The sequence below is a fragment of the Astyanax mexicanus genome, chromosome 15 (assembly GCF_023375975.1).
Source record: "Astyanax mexicanus isolate ESR-SI-001 chromosome 15, AstMex3_surface, whole genome shotgun sequence".
NCBI lineage: Eukaryota > Metazoa > Chordata > Actinopteri > Characiformes > Acestrorhamphidae > Astyanax > Astyanax mexicanus.
The window spans coordinates 3,595,891-3,617,197 of NC_064422.1; the positions used below are offsets into that span (position 1 = coordinate 3,595,891).

Below are 21,307 nucleotides of genomic sequence, written 5' to 3' on the forward strand. Positions count from 1 at the left end.
ACTTCTTCCCCCTTTGCTCTCCTCAGCAGAGGCCAGTTGAGCTATCACTCATGGATGTGCCCCCCCTTTCTGTCACCCTTGTTCTGTCTCACTCTCTCACCTTCTACTCTCTCCTTATTCCACTGACCATGCATGTTCCAAAAACAGCTCCCCTTTTCATTTCAGCGTAACCCCTCTGCATGCCTTGCCCACCCCGCGACCCCCCAAAGCCCTCCCGGTTCCTGTCCAAGCCTGACTCCCTGAGCCTTGCGAACCCCCACAATCTGTCATAATCCCCTCCCCGCCAAACCATACACAACATGCTGGAATTCAGGGGTGTGGCTGTTGGCCCTTTGGACCAATGAGACGGATGGCGGTAGTATAAAATGTTGCACAGCCGTGAGTTCGTTCGCTCTTTCTGTCAGTCCGGCACTCCTGTAAGGAGGGGGTCAAAGTAACGGGGACAGTCTTCTTGGTACAGAGACCAACAAGAGCGACACAAATACGAAACAAAAAACACGGATAGACACGTTTGGCTTAAGCCAGTTTCACTCCTGAAGATCCTTCAGCCGTAACAGGATGCAGGACGCCCACACCAAGAACCCCGAGGAAGTTTTGGCTTTCTTCGGGGTCAGCGAGACCACTGGTCTTAGCCCTGACCAGGTCAAGAAGAACCAGGCCAAGTTTGGCTTCAATGGTGAGAGCAAAAGCATGTCGGGGTGATTGGGATGGGATTGGGAAAATGCTAGGCCCAGCAGGGATGGAAAGTGAACCATTGAATGCTGAGTGGAGATGAGTTGAATTTGAGTTGGCGACAGGATTGACAAGAATGTCCTGGTTGACAGATATGGCAAATTTAAGTACCCTAATGAAGAATATTTTCTTACAGTTGTTTGATTTCTCTTCTTTTAACTTGATGAACTGTTGGTACAGTGGTGCAGAAGTTACGACTGCTTTTATAAAATTATAAGATCTGCTCTGATCTGCCAATGATAAATGATCCTCTTTAACATCCAGTCCTTGGGTGAGACTTGTGTCACTTGTGAAGTGACATCAACAGGTTGTGCAGTAGAAGTTGAGAAGCCATGCTTTTAAAATAGCCCGCAGGCAGGAGGAGAAGGTGATGGCGCAAAGGCCTTGCTCTGTGATTTGAGAAGGCCGACTGCTTGAGTATTTCTGACAAGTGGCGGGAGGGAGGGGTGTGTGGTTCTTAGAGGACGCTTGCTCTATGCATTCAGAAATGTGACAGGCATCGCAAAGCCATGATGTCTAAAAGCGAGTAGAGAAGGAGGCGGGATTTAATGGCAGATGTATAAAGACCCTAACAAAATTATTTGTCATTTGAGCTTTAATAACATGACATTAGTTGCTTGTGCTCATTTTGGTTATATAAACCACTTTGTTTGTGTTTAGAAAGTCCACAGATCATTCAGATTATACAACTATTTCAATAAGAGGATGTCTTTCAAATTCCCTATAGCTGTTTAATAATGACCCCAACTAAATAAAATATACATTTTATTGGGAAGTTGTTGCTGCATTTAAACCCATACTTGTGAAGGCAGATGTAGAGTCAACATAAAATTCTAATGGATAATTTCCACGTTCCACTTTAAATAAATACAATTTCATTATTACAGTACTACTACTAATCTATTCTTTCTCTCTTTGTTGTTCTGTTTCTCTCTATGTTTTGCCACACAGAGCTGCCAGCTGAGGAAGGTATGTAGACATTTTGTGTTTTTAAATCTAATTCTAAATTTAAGTCTTTTGAGCTTGTTTTGGCATTATTCCTCTCTATCATTTATTGAGATTCTAATAGCATACCTAATTCACTTTCAGGAAAGTCCATTTGGGAGCTGGTGATTGAGCAGTTTGAGGATCTGTTGGTCAGAATCCTGCTGCTTGCTGCCTGCATCTCTTTTGTAAGTAACCAAAAAAGTCTATAAGAGTAAAATCTACAAATTTGTACATTCAGTACAAATCAGTAACTGAGAATGCAGTGATTGAGCACAAATTCTCAATAATTGGTTTTACTGAATAATTAAGAAAGAAATCTTACCTTACTAAGGTTTTTTTTCTAAGCAAGTCTATCCAGACCTTACACTTTTTAGCAAAGCAAGATTAAAGCAGAATCTTATGTTCCATATACCATGTGTTGAAACTTGCGGCAAACTTTTATCTTTCCCAAGGCTGGGAAATGATCTAAAGATCTAATGGTCCAGAAACATAATGGTTGTAGATCACTTTTAATATTGATGTCAGTAACATCATAGCTTTATATTACTTTACACCAAATTCTGTGATTTCAAACAACAGGCAGGAGTACTTGATCAGTTAGTCCATCTTTTTTGTCTCAAGGCATGTAGCTTTATAGCTCTCTTTAGAAGCCGACCTTTGAACTTTGTGCCATGTAACTAGTTTGTGGTGACATGGTGTACATTACCACTTTCTCCCTGCCAGCATACCATACATTGCTACCATCTATGGTGTTGCCAATTTGGCATAGAGCATAAGCAGCAGACTGTGTGCTTGCCAATATGGCATAGTTTCTATAGGCTGGACTACATATAGGCTACTACAGTGTCAGCTGGGGGCCATGCAATACAAGCATATCCAAGATGGCGGACATATTCCTGGTGTTCCGACAGTACTTGAATATTTCTTAAAGTTTCCTCAAGAGCTAACCGACGTCAACTTGTCAATACTTCAGCTTCAGGAGCTTGTTCCAATTAGAATCCCCCTCGTCCAATTTGTTTTTTAATAGAGTTGCTTCATTTGGCAGTGTGACAAGATTCAGGGTTCTGCAGCAAGGGGGGTTTAGGGGTGTTAGGGCATTAGGATTGGGCACGAAGGGGTATCGATTGCTTCTGGCCTCCTCCTCACGTTGTGGACAGCTGTCGCAATGGCCTTAGAAGGAGAATATTAAGGAGCAAGGAGAGGGGCGATAGGGGGGAGGAGTTTATTTTAAGAAAGACTCAAACTGCAGAGAGAAACTTAATCTCTCAGCAAAGGTCAGGACTGAAGGAAGATGGGACAGAGTGCCCAAGAAAAGGTACAGGGTGTAAAGGAACCAAATGGGGGAGGGGGGGGGGGTTGTGTCAGTGTTAGCCACAGGGTTTGTGACTACTATCTAGTACTACTGATGTGCAATGGTGTTTTGGAACAGGTGTTTTCAGTATGGCAGCAAATCTGGGAATTCAAATCTATTCTAGATGCCCTTGAATGTAACACGCTCATCTTTAAAGCACAACAGTTTTTAGAGATCCTGAACATGAAGCAATGCTTCATAAGAGTGACCAGGTCAAGAATCTGGTCCCAGAAGGTCAAAAGTTCAAATCAACTGATTTAACTTAGCAATTCATTACTGGTTTAAACTAATATGTTGGATCAAGCAAATTACAAACACACTGGTCTCTAGCACTCCAGAAACAGAATTGACTACCAAAACTCTTGATAAGCATCTATACCCCTCAATTTTCCAATAAGAATCAGTGTTCCCAATTGTGATACTGGATTATCATTATAATTGATAATTAATAATCTCTACTTTGATCCAACTTTTAAGCAAATTAACCAGGCCTCCCTGAGCTAAATGGGCTCAATGTTATACCAGAACCAGCTACTTTACTTTTTTTCCAATCTCTCTCAAAGCCTTCCTGAGGGCACAAGCTCAACAACTTCTCTAGAACCGCCTTCACTGTAAAATCACTGGCACCTCATTAACCCTTAATGAACTGACTTACAATAACTGATACGTCAAAGAATCTGTAGAAGCCCCTTTTTATTGCAATTTTTAAATTCCCAGTTCATTACCAGTGTTGTGAAGAGAATTGTGATAGATGTAATGCAGATCTTCTGTTCTTCTGACCCTTCCCTCTCTTTTTACAGGTGCTGGCTTGGTTTGAGGAGGGTGAGGAGACCGTCACAGCCTTCGTTGAGCCCTTTGTCATTCTGCTCATTCTCATTGCCAATGCTGTCGTTGGTGTGTGGCAGGTCAGCATTTGTAGATACACACATATGTCCTTAGCCAGTTAAATTTTCTTAAATCTAGTTTAAATATCTGAAATGTCTCATACGTGTATTGCTTTCAGAATTGTATTAGAATATGACAATATTAGAATATATAATAGAAAATAACCTACAGAAAATGTCTATTCCATAGTATAGACAGATATTTTTGATTGTTTTAAGATAAATTAAAAGTTATTTCTTGAAATAAGCATAGTTATCTGCCAATACAATAAGTTTTAGTTTTAGTTTAGTAGATAAGGGCATGACATTTTTAAATAAGTGAATTATTCTTTTAATAACCATTTAATAATCTCAAAATGATAAATATTAGATATATAGTCTACATTAAGAGGATTTGATTTGCTAACATATAATTATTTGCAATCTGCAATATTTAGTCCCTGTACAGAAGTATTTCCAATAGAATACAACTCTATGGAGTAGATAAATAAACCTGTCAGCTGTGGCGCAGTAGAACTGTGTTTTCTGGAGTTATTGCTCCATGTATTAGTTTTGGATGGGATGAGTTGGGGTGGTCATCTTTAAATTTCATGACTTTACCATCACTAGTGCTTCTCACTGAATAAAATCAAAAAACTTTTTTACTGGATAGTGGAGACAGTTACTCCAACAAAAGCTAAATAAGCTCTTCTTAATACCCTTAACTTAGGAAGAATAAGCAGGTAAATCAGTGACCAGATTTGAGTTCTTGAGTTCTAAGATTCAATATGAGTTTCTTTGGTTGTGTAACAGGAGCGTAACGCTGAGAGCGCCATCGAGGCTCTGAAGGAGTATGAGCCTGAGATGGGCAAGGTCTACCGATCTGACAGAAAGAGCGTGCAGAGGATCAAGGCCAGGGAGATTGTCCCCGGCGACATTGTGGAGGTGTCTGGTGAGATGCTGCTTTGTTTCTGACTCTTTGGATATGTTGTCGTTATCATTGACCCATTGTGTACGGCAGTCATGCAGCTGCCTGTGAGATGCTAGCATGCTAGTAGAGCATGTGTCACTGAGCCCTCAGGCTTACAGGCTATTTAAAGAGCGTGAGGGAGGGAGGGAAGGAGCAGGTGAACCATAGTGGGGAGAGCAATGACTGTGAAACATGCTGAGAGAAGGAAAACAAAATCTCGAGTATAAATACATCACAGACACCTGCTGCTTCCCTTCCTTCTTACTCGCTCTCTCCTTCTTTTTTTTTTTTTATTTCTGATTTTTCCCCATTTTCTCCCAATTTGGCTATCCAATTGTCCCAACCCTTTGTGCGTCCCTATCACCGGTGGCACCTGCGACCCTTGGAGGGTCCCTTTTTTGAGCTGCTGCTAGCTCGCTCAGAGGAAAGCACAGCAGCCAGGTTCTGATTCATCCGCTCACAGACGCCTCGTGCCGCTCAATAAAAAATAATAAAATAATAATAAAAAAAAAAAAATAGGCCAACACTGTAAAGGTCCAACCAAACATACACCGATAGTTAGCAACTTAATTTTTATGAAAAAAAAAAACCAAACAGCTGTGAATTCATTGAATTATGTTATTTCAAGATCATTACAAGTCTGTAAAGAGAAATCGCTAAGTTAATAGCATGCTAGACACTTACTTATTTCTACTTAAGCAATTCAGACTGAAGTGGTACATTTAAACAGCATCCTAGTTTAAATGTTCCCAGTGCTACACTTTAGCTTAAGGCTAGCTAACAAGCTGTAACAAATAAAATATCTTTCTTGTTATCTTTCTAATAACAAAAATTCCAATTTTCAATGGTGGAACAAATTATCTTCCACTACCAGAGCAGGAGTGTCCCTCTTTAAGAAACTCCTGATGAGAGAGCTCTTCAAAGCACTTACTCTCCTAACACCCCAAAGAAACAAACTACTTCTAACCTCATTTCCTGCACCCCTTCCTTTTCTCTTCTATCCCACTATTTCCCCTTGGCCTCCTTTAGATCCTAGTTAATATGTCCTCTATTGCTAAATGTACATCATTATTTAAAATCACTTTGGATAAAAGCTAAATATTATGTCATGTGATGTAATGTAAACTATTATCTAAAACTATTTCACTGGCATGTTTCATACGTTGTCTCTGTTATACTAAAAGCTCTTTTGCTTCTTTATCCCCAGTTGGTGACAAAGTCCCTGCTGATATCAGGATCACCGCCATCCGTTCCACCACCCTGCGTGTTGACCAGTCTATCCTTACCGGTAGGTCTCTTAAAAAACTGGCCACCAAAGTTTACATGATAATGAGATGATTCATGACAAGTATCATCATGTCTCTTTCAGGTGAGTCTGTCAGTGTGATCAAGCACACAGAGGCTGTCCCCGACCTCAGAGCCGTCAACCAGGACAAGAAGAACATGCTTTTCTCTGTGAGTTCCCAATAATTCATCAATCTGTTCATCTATCACTTTCTCACATCCACTCTACCTGTCTACCTACTAGATCTTGTTGTTCATCCACACACGTGTAATATATACACCAACTAATATATACTTCTGTAAATATGAATTACAGAGTGTGAATTCGTATTTAAGTACTACAGGTTAAATAATTTACCAAAATATTCAGAATTCCTGAATTTAAAGTGAAAGTTGATTATGTGGAAAATTCTCCTGCATTGCTCCTCTGCACATGCTCGCTAAAGAAGCTGAAAGGGTGGAGTGTAGTTTACTCAAGTGTATTTAGTTTTAGAAGTCTAACATCCTCAATTACAACTTTACTAAACTTACACAAAGTAAAATAATTAGGATATCATGAAATTCACTAATGAAGTTATTTGAGAAATTAGTGACCTTTTACAGTGTATCAGTTTCTCCTTCAGTACATTTCATTCTTGTCTTTCCTTCCATCCAGGGCACCAACATTGCTGCCGGCAAGGCTATCGGTGTTTGCATTGCCACTGGTGTCTCCACCGAGATCGGCAAGATCCGTGACCAGATGGCTGCCACAGAGCAGGAGAAGACCCCCCTGCAGCAGAAGCTGGATGAGTTCGGCGAGCAGCTCTCCAAAGTCATCTCCCTTATCTGCGTTGCTGTCTGGATGATCAACATTGGCCACTTCAATGACCCCGTCCATGGTGGATCCTGGATCCGTGGTGCCGTGTACTACTTCAAGATTGCCGTTGCCCTTGCCGTCGCTGCCATCCCTGAGGGTGAGAACAAGCAATACTTCAATACTTCATCTTCACACCTACATTTGAAGTCTGATTTAAGGTGCAGTGCTGTTGCAACTGGCAGTTCTCAAGAATGCTGCCGGATACCTTCTCAAAGAGTAGGATTAGTTCTTCTCTGCTACAGCCTGAGGGGAATTAGCCAGGGCCTGATTCACACGTTCACGTTTAATGTCCTGACACTCAGGGTACACCTGGAGTTATAGTTATATAGTTATATAACTGTAGATCTTATGACAGCGATAGTGTGAGTGTGGGGGGGTGGGGGGGGTATGTACCTTCCTGCAGATTTCAAGCTTCTCAGCTAATAATTTCTGGTTAGAAGAACATTTACTGAACGTTACGTAGATCTACATCTAACAAGTTTTCTGGATGGTCTTAGAATGTTTTTATAGAACATTTTTAACATTCTGGTAACAATGCTGCAACATCACTTCTCTCTGTGTTTTACTTTTTAGTTTTGGGAATGTTACTTCTAACATTTCCATAATGCTGTTAGTATTGATCTAGCTGGCAACATTTTGTGAAAAACATTTTAGCATCGTTGTTATGCAGTTATTATTTTTTTAAGTTTTCAGTATGTTTTTGGAACATTGTTTCTGTAACATAACAGGCTACCCTTCCTGGAACCTTTTCACAACATTGCTAAATGTTATGTTTCCATTTCCTATTATTCCACTATATAATATATTTGAATCCTCCACTTTGCAGGTCTGCCCGCTGTCATTACCACCTGCCTGGCTCTGGGTACCCGCCGTATGGCCAAGAAGAACGCCATTGTCCGCTCTCTGCCCTCTGTGGAGACCCTGGGCTGCACCTCCGTCATCTGCTCAGACAAGACTGGCACCCTTACCACCAACCAGATGTGTGTGACCAAGGTGTGTTACATGGCCTTCCCTTCCTTATCAGAACTCCTGGGGAAACAAATTTAAGCAATATATTAGGCTTTGCCTGGATATCTTCCTGCACTGTATCCACTGAGCTCCTGACTGAGCCATATAGACTTATACAGTCTACAAACTCAATACATTTTATAAAAACAAGAAAGAGAATCAAAAGCCCAGTTCACAATACAGAGAACAGGAACATGTGATGTTCATGGCATTTAGTTGTCGATTTGTGAACTAAACCTTTGCTTTAACATCTCAACAGATGTTCATCATTGACAAAGTAGATGGCGATCACGTCAACCTGGAAACCTTCGACATCTCTGGCTCCAAATACACCCCTGAGGGCGAGGTGTAAGTACATCCTCTCACACATGTATGCACACACACACTATACTCTACACTCTCCAGTAAATGTAAAGAGCAATATGACAAAACATTATTATATTGTGCTTAAGGAACAATGACCCAACTGTTCACATCATTACAGAGAGTGTAATTAGTCCTGATTAATTGGATGATATGGTGCAAAAGCTAAATTAAAATCACTACACTTTTTTTTTTTTACCATATCGCCCAGCTCTACTCATCGGACATTGATGACTTACTACTCAGTGCATCGTGTTACTAACAGTACTGTACTCACTGTTTTAATAGAGTGTGTGTCTGAACAAAAGAGTAAAATGTGTTGATATTTGCTCTAACAGTACCAAGGGCGATTCTAAAGTTGACTGCAGCCAGTACGATGGACTCGTCGAGCTGGCCACCATCTGCGCCCTCTGCAACGATTCCTCCCTGGACTACAATGAGGTAAGAGACCTAAGTACAAGTACATATTTATATCACTCCTTTATTGAAAACAATAGCTTCTAAGTGAGAAAATACACTAGGTTAAACTTTCAATTAACATAGTTAATATATTTAAACATCAAGTAACCACATATGTGATGAGTAGGTACCTTAGACTTATTGTGCTTTTTTTACTTTAGTAACACATTAATGTTCTTATTCCTCTTGACTGCTATTTCCACCACTCATGCTCCCCATAGTCTAAGAAGATCTATGAGAAGGTTGGTGAGGCCACTGAGACTGCCCTGTGCTGCCTGGTTGAGAAGATGAACGTGTTCAAGAGCAACGTCCGCAACCTCGGCCCCGTTGAGAGAGCCAACGCCTGCTGCACTGTGAGTCAAGACTGTACAATTTTTTCTGTTGTTAGCTTTAACCCTTTCAGACCTGAATATATATATATATATATATATATATATATATATATATATATATATATATATATATATATATATATATATATATATATATATATATTAATATATTATAATGTCCATTGCATTGGATGTCAGTTTTTAACATTTTTATTCAAAAGTAAGTAAAAAGTGTCAGGATGTCCTTTTATGTCTGAAGCGAAAAATGGCGGCTTTAAACCAACAGAGAACATTGTAAGAATGTTTAGCAACATTTTTAAAAGGTTCAGAGAAGGCTAGCCTGTAATGTTACAGAAATAATGTTCCAGGCATGTTCTGAATACGTGTGACATAATTTGTATCACAATATTATTAGAACATTTCTCACATAGCATTCCTAGCTAGTCAAATACTAATGTTATAGAATCATTCAAAATAACATTCCCAAAACTAAAACTTAAAAAACAGACAAAAGTGATGTTGCAGTGATGTTACCAAAATGTTTAAAAGCTAAGCTACTGTTTTGCTGGCTTGTAAGCTTGTTCATTAGCTGGTTCATGGTCTGGGGTTATGTGCAATAAAACATTTAAAAAAGGGTCTGGAGGGGTTAAAACGCTGTCATTTTTGTGTGATAACGCCAGACCAGAACAGTATAGGTGAAGACTGGTGGTCATGTAGCTCTATCTCCTCCCCTGCAGGTGATTAAGCAACTGATGAAGAAGAACTTCACCCTGGAGTTCTCTCGTGACAGGAAGTCCATGTCCGTGTACTGCACACCCACCAAGGGAGACAGCGGCAGCAAGATGTTTGTGAAGGTGAGATCTCTTTCTCTCTTTCTATCTTTTTCTTTTTCTCCTGTCAGACAAGCCTTGGATCTGATCTCTTTTCTGAGAGTAACGTCGGTCTCTCCGCTCTAACCAACAGGGTGCACCTGAGGGTGTTATTGACAGGTGTGCTTATGTGCGTGTTGGCGCCACCCGTGTTCCCCTTACTGCCCCAGTCAAGGACAAGATCATGACCATCATTAAGGAGTGGGGTACCGGCCGTGACACTCTCCGTTGCCTGGCTCTGGCCACCCGTGACACCCCCCTGAAGGTTGAGGAGATGAAGCTGGATGACTCCACCAAATTCGCTGACTACGAGGTGTGAGGACTAGAAATAGCATGAAGGCCTCTCAGATATTAAACCAAATTTTATCAGAGAATCATAAGGTTTCTAATTTAATGCAGACAGCACATGGCACAATACTCCTCACTGACTTTCTGTTTCCTCTTTCTGTCTCAGACTGACCTGACCTTCGTCGGCTGTGTGGGTATGCTGGATCCCCCTCGTAAAGAGGTCACAGGCTCCATTGAGCTCTGCAGGGCTGCTGGCATCCGTGTCATCATGATCACTGGTACACATGTTACTCTTCTTCCTCTCATCATCTCCCCGACTCCCCATCACTATCTGCTTTATTGTCCCTTAATCTAAAACCTAAAAACCTAAAAACATCTATGTTCCACGTAACCCTTCTGAGTCTTTGATCCCATGGGGTGGATAAACTGAACTTCTGTAAAATTCTTTAATAACTTATATAGTTTTTGTCCTAGAAGTCCTAGTAGAAATGTTTACAATGTTTTTTTCTTCACATTATTTTTGCAACTTTGTAAATATTATAAATTTATTGAAACATTTTTTTTGACTCATGAAATTATTGACACAACTTTTTGGGAGTAGTTTAAGTTTGGTGTAGTGCTAAATCAAGCGTGTGTTGCACTTTGGGAACAAGTGATTTAGGTAGGTGTAATTTCCAAAAATGTCACAGAAGCTCAGACTACCTGTGTCTGAAAGGCCTCAGACTCCAGAGGGTTAATTTCTGGGTTTGCTAGGACAGTGGATACTATTTTATATAATGTATTTTGCCACTTTTCCTGAAAACCTCCTCCTTAACATCCCTAAACTCTTAACCCTCAGGTGATAACAAGGGTACCGCTGTTGCTATCTGCCGTCGTATTGGCATCTTCAATGAGGATGAGGACGTTACCGGCAGGGCTTACACTGGCCGTGAGTTTGATGACTTGCCTCGTGCTGAGCAGAGTGAAGCCGTGACCCGTGCCTGCTGCTTCGCCCGTGTTGAGCCTTCCCACAAGTCCAAGATTGTAGAGTTCCTGCAGGGCTACGATGAGATCACTGCCATGGTGAGTGACTTTTACACATAGATCTCACACTGTTAACTCACAATTACTTCGAAATCAAATAAATCAAGTCTGTTTATGTCAAATTTAATATTTCCAAACTTAACTTTAATCAAGTTTAGGTTAAGTGAACATTTGACATTCACCAACTGTGTGTAGTCGCCCGACTGACTACTTTAGGTGAACTTGTACAGTAGATCATATATTATGGTTAGCTAACTGGCCTGTATGTTGTAGGCTGTAAGAGCAAGCATAATATTCTGAGCTGCTGTAAATAAATTCAACATATATAGGCTTACAGCTCACATAGCACAATGTATTTATCCCTAATAGTGCTGTATGAGATACAAGGACTTTCATAAGTATGTGATAGAAGTGGATCTTAGCTATGATATTAGTGTACCTATTATCTCTGCTATTTTAAAGATTTAAACAGTGGAATAACACCGTATTCTCCTCCTCCATCCAGACCGGTGATGGTGTGAATGATGCCCCCGCTTTGAAGAAAGCAGAGATTGGCATTGCCATGGGCTCTGGCACTGCTGTTGCCAAGTCAGCCTCTGAGATGGTCCTGGCCGACGACAACTTCTCTTCCATTGTGGCTGCTGTTGAGGAAGGCAGAGCTATCTACAACAACATGAAGCAGTTTATCCGCTACCTCATCTCCTCCAACGTCGGAGAGGTCGTTTGGTGAGGATCCGCTGTGACTGATGATGCACAGATTGTTGTGTGTGTTTGAGGATGGATGAGTGACACATGTTTTCTGGGTTCCTCTCTCAGTATCTTCCTGACCGCTGCTCTTGGCCTGCCTGAAGCTCTGATCCCCGTGCAGCTGCTGTGGGTGAACCTGGTTACTGACGGTCTGCCTGCCACCGCCCTTGGCTTCAACCCCCCCGATCTGGACATCATGGGCAAGGCTCCTCGCTCCCCCAAAGAGCCCCTCATCTCTGGCTGGCTGTTCTTCAGATACCTGGCCATTGGCGGTAGGTATTGCCTAGAAATAGTTGTTCTCAACTCCAGATGTGTAGCTCAAATGCCCTGAAAAAAATATTCACCAGGATCAAATCAGGGGATCATTGACAATGAAAATTTACCTAAAATTCTAATTGTGAGGAGAAGAAATAAAAAATAAGTTTTGGAAAATGGATGAAATGCAATTTCCTTTTCAAGCTAAATGAAAAAATGGAATAATAAAGTTTTGATCACATTTTATTTACAAATTTAGCCTCAAATGGTCAGAAAATATAACTGATAAACATTATACTGACTCACCTGGGGCATTAAAGAGTGAATCCTGCTTTCTGTCTCTTAACAAACTCCAGATTTGCGGCTTTAACTCATCCCCTTCTCTACTATCCACCAAGAGCTAATTAGTAAAATATGACGAAAGTTAACATGAGTCAATTAGCTAATTAATTAAAATATGTAAAGCTTTTTATCTCTGTTTTATTAATTACTCCCAAAGCCACGGAACAGGTTACATTTTACACATACTTGCCACCTACAGTATCTTGTGTAATTCCTTAATTAGTTAGCTAGCATTTAGTACAAATACAGCCACTAATTTATCACTATCAGTGGAAAACAGGTTTAAACTAAACAGTCCACACTCTGAACGAGCAAAAAGCCCAGCATTAGCCATAATAACACAGGTACTTATTGCTTTTCAATGATATAACCTTTTGAGACCCTGCATCCTCATATGGGGACATGATATTTCTGCTTCTGATTCTTAATTCTTTAAAATGTTCAACTTTTGGCCTCATATGGAGATGCTGTTGAGTAAAACGAGATGGCGGGAAAGTCAGTCAAACATTTTTATATTCAGAGCAGACAGAAACACAGGTAAAAAGTCTCATCAATTTATACATTTATTAACTAACTGTAGAAGAATAACATATTGTTTTTGGACTATTTGGGTCCTTCACATCCCAAATGGCATGTATGATTTTTTTTAAATACTAAAATAAACTATATGAGGACATAGTTTTTAAAAAATAACTTTCTGTAGTTTATATTCCTTCTAGTTCTTACTAATGCCAAAAAGCTTGTAGAAATAGAAAATGCACACCAAGCAAAAGTCTGAGGGGGCTAACAGCTACTTGACGTTCTGTGATCTGTGTAAATAAACTGTAAAATAAGTCTAAATAGAGTAATATGAATAAACTTCTAAAAAAAAAAGATAAATATAAAATCTAGAAAGCTATTAAAGTCTGGGTTAAACAGGTACAGGGTTGTATAAAAACAAGCCCATACAGAAGTATTACTGGTTTCCTGTGTTTATGACTAATCACGCATCCTCCTCTCTCTTTCTCTATAGGATACGTCGGTGCCGCCACAGTTGGTGCTGCTGCTCACTGGTTCCTGTATGATGAGGAGGGTCCAGGTGTGACCTACTATCAGCTGGTGAGTCTTCCTCCCTGTGTTTCTGCTGACAGCAGACAGGACACAGTTCCTTGTTCACTACAGCGAGAGGCTTGTTTTACATTAACTGATACCCCTGTCCTGCTGTGCAGTCTCACTTCATGCAGTGCTGTCCTGAGAACGAGGACTTCACCGGAGTCGATTGTGAGGTGTTTGAGGCCGCTCCCCCCATGACCATGGCCCTGTCTGTGCTGGTCACCATCGAGATGTGCAACGCCCTCAACAGGTTAGAAATGATCATCATAGAAACCGAGCACTGTAACATTATATTATATTATAGTATATAACTCATACTAATAGCACAAAGCAGTCAGGCTTTACACTGTGTTAGATATTTCAAAAAATATATATAATGCTTTAATATATATTAAATATTAGACATTTATAATAGACATTTATAAATTGTGATATTGAATAGATTGATTGCAAAAAAGCAACAATAAGAAAAAGCTGTAAGACAGACCCCCCCCACCAAGTTTTGAACAATGAGAATATATTTTCTTTTCCTTTTTCCCGATTTGATATATTGTAATTCATCAATTACCCATTATACATGTGATTTATCTGCAAACTTTATGACATTAATGTTTTAAAAATGCAGATTAATTACATCTCAGAGTTCGGACACAACTTCCTCCTATAAATCATGCATAATACTGTAGATGTATTAGATTTTTTATTTATTTATTTATTTTTTTTGCAGTATTTAGCAATGTAAACAAACCGCCATTTAGTACTATCCAAGTTGTTAAAGGTGTGGAATATGGAACCAGTGTTTAGTTCCTCCATTAAAGCTCTCAGGTATTTTTGTCCCTTTTCCAAAAATACCTGCATTTAAACATTCCTAAGTATGATTTTGATCACGGAATAATGTTGTAATTAATATGATAATATTATTATTTTTAAGACAGCACTGATTGTAATATAATTTTGCCAATATGGCATTGATTATTTTATTTGCATTTAAATACCCATTAATAAAGTCTAAGTCTCATAAAGAAGAAAAGGTTTAATAGCAACTAGTCAGCAAATTCTGTTGTGATTTTTTTTAATCTATTGATCCCACTAATAATTTTATGGAGCAGTTTTCATAGCAGCCCTGAATTAACCCTGTCCTGTGTCTGTTTTCCAGCTTGTCTGAGAACCAGTCTCTGATCCGCATGCCCCCATGGAGCAATTTCTGGCTGTTGTCTGCCATGACCCTCTCCATGTCCCTGCACTTCCTCATCATCTATGTGGACCCCCTGCCCGTAAGTCAGACAAAGAGCAGAGAACCTTTCAGCTTGTTTGGATTAAGTTTTATTATAAAATGATCGGCCTCACTGAAACCTCTCTCATTCAACTTCCTCCAGATGATCTTCAAGCTGACTCACTTGAATGTGGAACAGTGGATGGTGGTGCTCAAACTCTCCTTCCCCGTCATCCTCATTGATGAGGTGCTGAAGTTCGTTGCCCGCAACTACCTGGAGGGTAAGACTGACTGATACGTGTGCAGACCAAGCAGCTGATTACAATTCATATTTTCATTAAATGCTTAACATATGGAATGAATTGATTAATTAAAATGTTTAACATGTCACTAATATATAATATCTAACTGTATATATAATGTCTAATATTTATTGAAGAGACTATTTATTATATGAACATGTTTATATCAAAGCCCTCACACTTAAAGGGTCCATATCATATAAATCATTTTTCCTTCACCATTTAAAATGTGACAGTCTGGTTTTTGTTACTGCACTGAAAGCCTGGTGTAAATTATATTTATTTAAATGGTTTCAGGAAATCTGTTTTATTATTTTAATTTTTTTTGCAATATTGATTGCTTTGCACAATAATTCAACTTCAAATTATAGGTAAAATATATTTGTTTTGAACCTTCTTTTTGATTTCACCTAAATAAAATATGGATTACAAGAACACATCCAGTTAACAAATGAATATGATGCTTGATCTTACAGTGTACAATAACGCTAGCTAGCTAGTTAATCACGATTAATAATAATGATAATATTATTTACTTTACTTTACATATAATTACTTTTAATTTATTATAATTAGTACAGTTCACTAGCATTTAATAGAAATGCATTAAAACTTAAATTATTAATGTACATTGCAATGAATAGTTAAATTGGAAATAAAACACAGGACATTATAAAAATCAATTCTTTAAAAATGGGCTGTATTTTTTCCAATTAAATTCTATATACACGCTATATGTTCATATGTTTACACGCTATATATAAATGCCTAATTCAGAAATGGAAGAAAAACAAATAAATTTTTATGATATGGGCTCTTCATTGATCCGTTTTCTAATAATCATTAATTATAATAATTATGTGATCTAATCTCCATGTAATCTCCATCCTCATCTCTCTCTCTCTCTCATGTTTAACTCTCTGACCCATTTCATCTCCTCTCTTCACTAACTTCACTTCTCCTATTCACTTCCAGCCTAAACCAGTTTCCTCCCTCAGTTACCAAGTAACAAAAGCAAGGTACACAACAAACGTCTGCCCACAGCCTTCGCTCTCTGTTTGCACAATTGTATGTCTGTGTGTAGGTGTGTGTATGTTTGTATGTGTGTGTATGAAAGAGAGAGTGAGAGCAAGTGTGTGTGTATTTGTGTGTGACTGAATGAAATAGCTGAAATTAGTCTAGTGTTAAAACCTTGGGCCAGTTGTTCAAAGGTAATCTGATCGGATTTTGATTATCGGATTGGATCAAATCTGGAAAACGGGTTGTTCAAAAGGGAAAGAAGCATTCTGAAATCGGATCAGATCATGTAATCCAATCCTAGTTTGTAAATGGATCAAACTTTCAGTAGGATTTGGATAACTTTGATCCAAAAAAACAGGATTACCCTGATCCCAACAAGGGGTAGGATTTCAAGGTGGATTTCAGGAAGAAAATGTAGTAAAACTTTAAAATCAAAGTTTTAAAGTAAAAAAAAATGTATTTGTACAATTTAGTGCAGGGGTCACCAACCTTTTTGAACCTGAGAGCTACTTCTTGGGTACCAATTAATGCGAAGGGCTACCAGTTTGATACACACTCATGAAATTACAACTTTTCTCAATTTACCTTTAATTATATGTTATTATTAATAATTAATGACATTCATCTATGTGAAGACACATATCAATATGCAACACTATTTTTATAAATCTCTGCAATTGTTTACATTTTATATTATATTATATTTTAATATAATATTACATATTATATTACATTATATTGTATAATAATATATAAACTATAGGCTATCTCTAAGCTAATATTAATCTAATATAATCTAAAATTACACCAATGCAACTGTGATTTAAAAAAAAAAAGAATAGCAACAAAAATGCTATTTTTAGACCAGGTCTGCGGGCTACTCATAAGGTCCTTGCGGGCTACCTGGTGCCCGCGGGCACCATGTTGGTGACCCCTGATTTAGTGTATATACTTTTATTTCTATTTTGCACTTGACCTGTTTAACCATTACAGTGATAAAGTAGACATAGGCTACCAATTAAGCCTTTTACTGTAGTAAAGTAAAAATAAAAACAATCTTGACCCCATTAAATAAACCCCCCAAAAGATTTCAATAACAAACAAAAATAATACATTCATTTTTTCATCTACGTCACTGTCATTCATCACTGTATATTAATGTCAAGGAAACATTCATCAGATATGAAGCTGTCAAAAATAATTTCGAACAATTGCAAAGAACACCAGAGTTTGTTCTGGTTCTTCAACAGGCTCAGGTGCATCATAAACATCACAGAGAGGGACACTGCGTCTGGTAGCAACGTTGTGCAGGACAATACATGCAAGTGTTATGTTGCATGCTCCCTCGCAAATAGTTAAGGCATGCAAAGCGTCTCTGCAGAACTCCATTTAAACGCTCGATTGCTCGTATTGTTTTGCAATAAGCAGTATCTTGTTACTGCAAGAAAAGGAGTCATCAACCCCTGTTGGTTCTTCTATCTGTTTTTTACATAGCTAGTAATCCGGATTAGGTAATCCTGAAAACTGTGTTTCTGGATCAGGTTGATCCAATCCAAAATTGCTTTGAAAAACTGGCTTAAAAGTAAGACAGATCACCTGATCCTGGATAGCAAAAAATGTGATTACCAAATCTGGATAATTTTGATCCGGATTACATTTTTTGAACAACTGGCCCCTAGTTATTGTTGTCCTGCGTTCACTGCTGTTCACCGCTTTCCCTGAAGGGGGTGTCTGTGAGCTCTGAGCATGCACAGGTGGAGCGAATGCATGGATGTGGTCAAGCTGAGCTAAACCAGAGGACAGAGTATTGCTTTATAGATAAACATACACCAGTGCGTCTACGAGTGGTTACTGATGTCCAGTTAAATATATCACACAGAATATAATGGTGAACAACAGACCTTGCATTTACAAGAAAACGTATGCATGCATGGTACACTGAAACAGGCTGCATGCATATTCAGTGTGTCACAAGGCAGAAGTGTAGTGGGAATACTTCCACAAGTATTTCCTTAGCATTTAAACTGAAGCAAGGTTTCTAAAATAAAAAATCTTCACTCTGAGGACCTAAACTCCCCACCACTATTTTACATTGGAATGCCGGTCACTCTGCAGGGTCCACACTTGTGAATGCATGCTCGGCTCTATAGCTTCTGTAGCTGTATAATGTGTAGCTGTTTGGCTGCTTTCGATATCCTTTATTCTTCTAAGAGCATCTCACTATACGATATTATAACTATACTTTGCTCACAATAACGTTGATTTTATGTTATTTGATATATCATAAAACGATTCTCTGCGATACTTCACAGCATCTGTGTTACTGATGAGGACAAATTACTCGTAAATAAATAAGAACAGTTTCACAGAATTTAACAACCAATAATCTTCACCAAAGGTTTAACCTATTGATGTGATTATAGGGCCACCACGTGGAGTAATGAAACAGTAACTTTAGTAAGTCTAATTAGGTGGTAAGTCTTAGAGCGCCTATGTTTAAAAAAAAAAAGCTTCCATATTTGATGCCACATATAAATGAAACCAATACCATATATTGCGATATATTGATTTTGACCCTACTGACAACACCTTTAGACACTGGTAGCCATCTATTTGTGTTGATTTGCATGAATAAATTATATTACATTGCACAAGGTTTCTTAAGTATCTGTAGTCACACAGAAGCACAGGAAAGTCCTCAGAGCTCTGCTGAAACTTGTCCAGGTACTCAAACGCCACCCTCGTCTGCCAGCCTGCATTACCGATCAACAGATACGCCATAAGCCCAATTAAAACTGCACATGTTTTCTCTCCATCCAGGTAAAGTTTGATATCTAGCCCCGGTGGAGTGAGAGGGGAGCGATGGAGACAACGATGAGAAAAGGAGGAGGAGGAGGAAGCAAGGGATCACACTGAGTCAGAGACGAGCTCTAACAAATCCACCCACGGAGCGGAAAGAGAGAGAGAGGACAAAACACAGGAAAATCATGAAAAAATCTATAAAAACTGACTGAAAGAATAAAAAAAAGTACAACCGAAACTCTTTATGGAAAGATTAAATTAATATATAGGTTAATGGTTCCAAATTAGTGCTTGAATGATAAGTAAGTTTATTCTTAAAGCTGATAAATGTATTAAAGTTACATTTTTTGTTAAACTTGTACACTCTTCTTCCTTGTTTTTCCTTTCATATATGCTGTCTTCTCTTGTCATTAAAGCAGAGTAATTAGCATTAGTGTGAACTTTAGCATTAGTACATTTTTCCCCAGAAAATATTTTCATATTTCAAATAAATACATATTTTCTCCTCTGTTTACTTTTGGGAAGTACGTCTCTCTGTCATTCACTGTGGTTGTAGTCACTTTAAAGTGGTCAAACAATTAAAGTAGTGTTGAGTAATGGCTATTGCAGCTAGCCCTTTGATTCAGAACATAAGGGTCAGGAAACACTTCTACAATAATGCTAATGTTAATCGTACAAAAATAAGGAATCTTTTGGAATGATTTGCATCTGCATCTGCACTGATGTCATCATTTAAAATGATTGAAAATCTTAAAGGTAAAGGCAAACAAACAGTAGTATGTCTTTAATAGAGCACATTACTTAAACATTTGCAGTGCAGGCTGGAAAAAAGTGAATATCTATGCTATTGATTTTTCCAAGAGCTAATTGGCAAAATGTGTTTAAAACAGGAGATGAGCTTGCAAGTGTGGCTTGTGCCCGTCCCTTAGCCGTTAGATATAAAACACACAAAACCTAGTTACTGATAAATCTTCTCTAGAAAGATTGATTAATATAAGCAGTGCTTCACTGTTAGAATGCCTCAGAATATGTGCTGTAGAGCTGCACAAAGTGACAAAAGCACTGCTAAATTTATGGGTGTACATCACTCTATTATTTGTCAATGTTGTACAAGTGGAGGAAAAGTTACTGCTCTACCTAAAAAACATAAAAGCTGAGAACATACAGAACACTGTGCACACTCTAAAAAATATTGATTTGTTTATTTGTCCACTAATATTAAATGAATATGGTACATGATCATGATCATGATACATAAAAGGACCAATAAAAACATTTTCCTCATCCATCCTGGAAAAGTGTTCTATGGACAGTTGGTGCAACTCTAAAACCTTTTAGTACAAACAACAAAAAAACACTGTGAAGCATGGTGGAGGGAGTATCATAGTTTCTACGTCCTTTTACTGTGTTAGACAACTTGTTCTCTTTCACCTTCCGCTTGATGATGCCCCACAGTTGCCCAATTTGTTTAGGTCTGGAGACATACATTGCAAATGCAGCACTTTTATCTTAAGCTTCCTGGAGGTGTGTTTGGAGTTGTCCCCAGACCATGATGCTACCACCACCATGCTTGACTGTATGCAAGCATCCTAAAAAAAACACTGTATTACTATGTCCACTGTGCTCCTTATAGACTAGATCATTTTTGTAGAGAGCAATAACTCTTGTTTCCCACATCCTCTTTGCCACATTATTAATTGTGGCATGTTGTATAAGAAAATAATTGCAAAAATGTGAGGGATCACTTCTACTTTTATTATTATAAAAGTATCATTTGACCATTATAAATTCCTATCCACAAGCAAGGACTCCCCTATCATATAATTCTATCAGGGCTAGGAAGATAAAGGCTATCACATGTTGTCCTCTTTATTCGTTGAGTCATGGGGGTGGGGGTGAAAACACAAGGCCAGTTAAGCTGTGTAGGACTAGATGGCTGCAGCAACACCAGAGAGCAAAGCTGCAGTTTTCTGTACCAGATAGGGCTAATAATTAGACTTGGGTTGCCACGTCTTGTATACTTCACTTCACTCCTCATCTGCTTGTTGAGACAAGAGTCGCAAAAAAAGGCTACATGTTTAAAGCTCATTGTTTAAAAACAGATGCAGAAACATTTCTACAGTGCAAACAAACCTTTTTCTCATGAAGG

The 21,307-nt window shown here is 38.6% G+C and overlaps 1 protein-coding gene across 2 annotated transcripts; it reads left to right on the forward strand.

The window, feature by feature from the left end:
- The first annotated feature begins 382 nt into the window (after positions 1–382).
- atp2a1l (ATPase sarcoplasmic/endoplasmic reticulum Ca2+ transporting 1, like) lies at positions 383–19,672 on the forward strand. Of its 2 annotated transcripts, XM_049464808.1 has the most exons (24): positions 383–676; positions 1,684–1,701; positions 1,822–1,904; positions 3,871–3,975; positions 4,747–4,885; positions 6,111–6,191; positions 6,273–6,358; positions 6,843–7,140; positions 7,870–8,036; positions 8,311–8,399; positions 8,753–8,855; positions 9,095–9,226; positions 9,943–10,059; positions 10,169–10,387; positions 10,529–10,640; positions 11,201–11,424; positions 11,891–12,111; positions 12,202–12,404; positions 13,742–13,827; positions 13,938–14,071; positions 14,978–15,095; positions 15,198–15,315; positions 16,312–16,355; positions 19,177–19,672. In XM_049464808.1, exons 1-23 carry the CDS (start codon positions 559–561, stop codon positions 16,314–16,316), a joined length of 2,976 nt encoding a protein of 991 aa, XP_049320765.1. In that variant the 5' UTR covers positions 383–558; the 3' UTR covers positions 16,317–16,355; positions 19,177–19,672. The 2 variants fall into 2 exon arrangements, with proteins under 2 accessions (XP_049320765.1, XP_022525100.2); XM_022669379.2 differs by lacking the exon at positions 16,312–16,355.
- Positions 19,673–21,307: the final 1,635 nt, after the last annotated feature.

Bases quoted from the DNA above. Each gene is read 5' to 3' on its own strand.
- atp2a1l (XM_022669379.2), top strand. From the start codon at position 559: ATGCAGGACGCCCACACCAAGAACCCCGAGGAAGTTTTGGCTTTCTTC. The intron at 3,976-4,746 runs GTCAGCATTTGT...GTTGTGTAACAG, and splicing joins CTGTCGTTGGTGTGTGGCAG to GAGCGTAACGCTGAGAGCGC. The intron at 15,096-15,197 runs GTAAGTCAGACA...AACTTCCTCCAG, and splicing joins TCTATGTGGACCCCCTGCCC to ATGATCTTCAAGCTGACTCA.